This window comes from Rhea americana, unplaced genomic scaffold, assembly GCF_003343005.1.
Source record: "Rhea americana isolate MKP2758 unplaced genomic scaffold, rheAme1 scaffold_171, whole genome shotgun sequence".
Taxonomy (NCBI): Eukaryota; Metazoa; Chordata; class Aves; order Rheiformes; family Rheidae; genus Rhea; species Rhea americana.
In genome coordinates this window covers 2,002,506-2,007,343 of record NW_028185828.1, presented here as the reverse complement: position 1 = coordinate 2,007,343, position 4,838 = coordinate 2,002,506, and the positions used below count along the sequence as shown (strand labels likewise).

The following is a 4,838-nucleotide window of genomic DNA, read 5'->3' as shown; positions in this document are numbered from 1 at the left end:
CCCTCACAGCGCGGCAAGATGGCGGCGGCGCGCGGCGGCGGCAACATCCAGATGCTGCTGGAGGCGGCCGAGTACCTGGATCGGCGGGAGCGAGGTACCGGCGGCGCCCGCCCCCCCCTCTCCTCCCCTTCCCTCAGGCGGCCGCCGGCGGCGGCGCGGCGCGGCGGGCCCGGCAGTGACGGGGCGGTGTGTGGGGTTGTGTCTCCGCAGAAGCGGAGCACGGCTACGCCTCGCTGCTCCCCTRCGGCGGCGGCAAGGACGGCGAGGCCCTGCGGCGCCGCGCCAAGGCCAAGAAGAGCAGCAGTAAGCCCCGCGGGGACCGGCCGCGGCCGTGTCGGCGGTGCAGGGGCTCACCCAGGCCTCGGGGGTCTCGCTGAGCTGCTGCCCCGGGGTCCTCGGCCCTGCTGCTGGTACCGGTATTCACTGGCTGGCAGGTCCCGGAGGCCCTGGTTGTCTGGTGGTCCAGCAGAAATAGTGTCACGGGGTGCCCGGCTGGCCTGGGAGACCCTGCTGTCAGAGGGTGCTTGGTGGTCCAACAAAACCGCCATCATCAGGTACCTGACAGGCCTGGAGACCCTGCTGTCAGAGGGTGGCTGGTGGCCCAACAAAACCGCCATCATCAGGTACCTGACAGGCCTGGAGACCCTGCTGTCAGAGGGTGGCTGGTGGCCCAACAAAAACAGTGTTATGGGGCACCTGGCCGGCCTGGGAGACCCTGCTGTCAGAGGGTGCTTGGTGGTCCAACAAAACCACCATCATCAGGTACTTGACAGACCTGGAGACCCTGCTGTCAGAGGGTGGCTGGTGGTCCAGTAGAAACAGTGTCATGGGACACCTGGCTGGCCTGGGAGATCTTGCTGTCAGAGGGTGCTTATTGGTCTAACAAAACCACCATCATCAGGTATTTGGCAGGCCTGGAGACCCTGCTGTCAGAGGGTGGCTGGTGGTCCAGCAGAAACAGTGTCACGGGGCACCTGGCCGGCCTGGGAGACCCTGCTGTCAGAGGTGCCTGGTGGCCCAGCAAAACCACCATTGCGGGGTGCCAGGCAGGCCTAGGAGACCCTACAGGAGGTCTCGCAGAAAGCAGCCGCTCCTGACAATCCRAAGCTCCCCCACCCGGTTGTGCCTTGTTTAATACGTGCCTCCAGACGATTACTGTCAGCGACCCTCGGCTTCTCGCGGGCAGTGCAGGCACTCGGGTGAGCTGCGTTGGCCCCGAGGAGGTGTCTGTGCATTTCCGCCATGCCCGTGCGGTGCTGCGGGGATGCCCGGGAGAGGGAGAGCTTTTAAGGGGTGGGTAGTCCCTCGGAGTAGCCTGGAGGGGAGCCGCTGGAGCCGCCCGTCTTGGGCAAACTTGGCTCTGAAACTTGTAATCATGTGACGTGGCGAGTGGCCTTTCTGAAGGGAACGTGAGAGCTGGGCTTTTTCTTTGAGGCTTATAAAAGCAGTGTCTTACCGCAGCTTTGGAAGTTAAATGGATCTGAGTTTATGAGTGTTCTTCTTAATTAAAGCAGGATTTTTTAAATATTATTTTGGCTTAGTGCAGAAAACTGCCTGGTTTTTGTTTGATACTTAGATTAAATGTTCTAGTGCTGCTTTTGTTTGATGGTATGCCTTCGTTATCCTCCTTGAAATCTGTCTGAAGTCTTGAAGCAGATCATTAATCTCTCATGTAAATGTTCATCCAGTCCTTGGGATACTAAAAAGCTAAACGATTGAGTACTCGGGTAACAGCTCCATGTGCTGTCTACTGCCCAGACTTACGCTGTCCAAGTTCAAGTTGAATCTAAGCAAACAGGTTGTTTTGTACAAGAAAGTTCTGCTAGACTGTTTTTTTARGGGAGTATTTAATTACACCTCGAAGGCCTGTGAATTAAACGCTCCCATGTTTCGTTTTATTTGCTTGCTCTTCTGTTTTGTAAAACAGAAACTACTACCTCATGGGGAATGCTTGTGTTATGATACAAGCTAGCAGAAACCAGGAAGTTTGCAGTTAAAGGTCTGTTTTTAACTCAGCCTGCTCAGCTCTGTGGTTGGCGGTTGAAGATTGATACGTGGTGTGATGCATGTGGTAGACAAACAAGGCTGAGGTGGAATGCAGCCGGCAAGGGCTGCGTTAACTTTCTGTTTGTCTTGTTGCAGGCTTATGTGCCAGCCTCTAGGGTGATCTTGAGTTTTGATAGTTGTGGATTGTCTTTTCAGCATAAGCTTAGCCTTGTATTCCTTAGGAGTTATAATTGTAAGCTGGAGTCAATGCTCTGAAACTGTTCAGAGGACAGAGAGGTAGACTAAGGATATTCTGTTAGCTTGAGCAGGGGTAAAGTTGTGGCCCCGGGCTCCTATATGTATTAACATTCACCAGAAGGATTTTTCTTGGCAAATGGAAGTTGCTAGCGAAAGATTTGAGCGTAACTTTGATCACATATGCCCCCAAAATAACAATGGCTTTTTTTTTCATCATCTGTTAGCTTTTTCTGTCACTTTAGTAATATTAAAATCACCTCTACGTTGTAGAGATAGTTATCGACTGTTTTTTTTTCAGGAGTGGTGTTTTCCTGGTGACTAAGGCTGACTCTGGAGAGCCACCTTTGTGCAAATAAGCACATATCAAGTGGCTCGCAAACGAAAACGCAACTAGGAGAGAAACTTCAATGCAGAATGAAGTCGGAGCAGGTTCATCTTGAAACGTCATCTGTGGGCAGATCGTTTTGTTTCTTATTGGTCCATTTTTAGCTGTTTGTCTAGGGAGGAGCAACTTTGCTCTGTCACTAGATATGTCACATTTTCCTTGTTCTGAACAATTTCGTTCGTATTACATAGTAGCAGTTGACCTTTGATAGTGCCTGTAACAACAGATACTGCCCAGAACGCCTCGTACGTGACAGGGACAAGTCATTTTTTTTGTACCGTGTTTCTTGCTGTTTCCTAAAGCTGGGGTGTTCCCGTTTTCTCCTGAGCAGCCGTTTAAAGGCTGCTGGGTTCCCATTACCACAGTGGAAGCTAGTTTAGCTCTTTTTGTCTCTGGGCGATAAGCAGACTCCTCACGGAGCTGAGCGCTTTAAATGGAAATACAGAATGCTGAAAGGTGGTCTGAGCAAACTTGCAGCATGTGTAGCACCTGGAGATGCTCTGAATTTCCTTTCTGAAAGATAGGACTTTAAGCTGCTTTTCCATTTTAACGTTTCGTATGGCGAATCATAGCGGCAGAACTAATTTCTGGGTTGTATTAAAAAGAGAATTGGTAATTACCGTTTTTGCAGTTACTTTTTTCTTTTGTTATGGTCTGAAGGAGAAAAGATCAAGTTTCGAAAGTCACGCTGACGGTGCGGCAGATCCTGAGGCTCGTGTTCTAGGTTTCAGTTAGTATGAAGCGTTACTGGCTCCTCCATACATATGGAGGTGTTCAGAAATGGGTCTGACAGTACACAGTAGTGTGGTCTGTCTACCAAGGGGTGAAGCTGAGGATCCTCTGTGCAGCTGCACGTTAAGTTTGGAGCAGTAAGTCAGGGCGTGGAGAGCTGTCACAGTGTCGTGAGTGTGGCCGAGCCTGCGTCTCGGTAGTGGAAATCCTGCCACGCTGCTGTTCCCRGGAGCATGGTAGTGCTTCTCTAGACAAGCCGATTAGACGTTTCCCTTGTAGAAGAGAGTGAGAGCAGGAGCTGTTCCTGTGTTCTGCATGGATGTTTGACTACTGCAAATGTGATTAAAGCTGGAAATTGTAAAAGCTACTGGGGAACCCCTGAACAAAATACCACAGTCCAAGCGGTTACTGCATATGGGTCTTTGACATTTGGTCGAGTTGTTTACGTGGGGCTTTTTCTTTACAAAGAACTGAGGGTGAGAGATAGGCATCTCGCATAGGGATTGTTAAACCAGTAGAGGTCTTTATGTTCTAAAAATGTAATTCACCAACTAATATACATTTTTTGAAATATTAATAATTGTCCGTGCAAAGAAAAAGTACTAATCAGGACTGCAAAACAAAGTTACTAAAGAGAGAATGAATTTATTAATAAAAGCTTCCTGCTTGCAGGGATCCTCATATCTGTCAAAACACTTACAAGGTGTTTGGCTTTTTTATCTTTGTCTGGGCTAGTAGTAAAGCGCAGGTTTGTTACAGTATGTTGGCTTGCATGAGCTTGAGGCTTGTAAGTGCTTGTAACTGGGATGTGGTGAAGGATTCAGTTTTAAAAATGGAACTTCTTTATATGGAAAAGTTTAATGGAGAAGCCCCTGGGAGCAGAGAGCCCAAGTCTTTCTTCTTAGCTGTTTACAGATGCTCTGGTAGGAAGAACTTGCTGTTCCATTATATGTCAGAATAATGTGCATCCGTTTAAATGGGCTGTGAAGAAATACGGACCTTTCAATCTCAATTGGAATCAAATGTCTTTGGACTTTTTGAAATTGTCTGGAAGCTGGATGCTGGCTTTTCAGAGCAGATTGCTTTAAACAATGCGACCAGAAAGCAAACAAAAGGAGCCATGTTAAGATTAATCTCATTAGAAAGATGGGGGAGGAGGGCTGTGATGGCTTCCTAAACAATGGCTGACCTTTTGTGAAATACTGCTGACAAAGTTGCTAAGAGTAGTGCTGCTAGGGATACCCCCGATGTGGCCAGCGAGTGTCTTCAGCTCACGAGTTTGTGGCATTGCTTGTTTCTGTAGTAAACTCCTTCAGTGTCAGGGCCTGTAGGAAGCGTAGTGGAAGCTAGCGATCTGCAGGTGAGACTCGGGATGGGTCAGATAGCGTTGGTACGCAGCTTTTCTTTATTGTAGTAGTGTGCGGGTTTGTTTTTTTTTTTTTTTTTTTTTTTTTTTTTTTTTTTTTTTTTTTTTTTT

The 4,838-nt window shown here is 48.8% G+C and overlaps 1 protein-coding gene across 2 annotated transcripts in view; it reads left to right on the top strand.

Annotated features, from left to right (window-relative positions):
- Positions 1–6: 6 nt before the first annotated feature.
- The window catches only part of MXD1 (MAX dimerization protein 1), a 16,273-nt gene continuing 11,441 nt past the window's right edge, over positions 7–4,838 (top strand). The window contains exons 1-2 of one of the 2 annotated variants that reach the window (XM_085301045.1): positions 7–94; positions 211–322. In XM_085301045.1, coding sequence (XP_085157171.1) covers positions 19–94; positions 211–322 — 188 coding nt within the window. In that variant the 5' untranslated portion in view covers positions 7–18. Of the gene's footprint in view, positions 176–210; positions 323–4,838 lie in introns of both variants that reach the window. The other variant, XM_085301044.1, reaches the window with a different exon arrangement.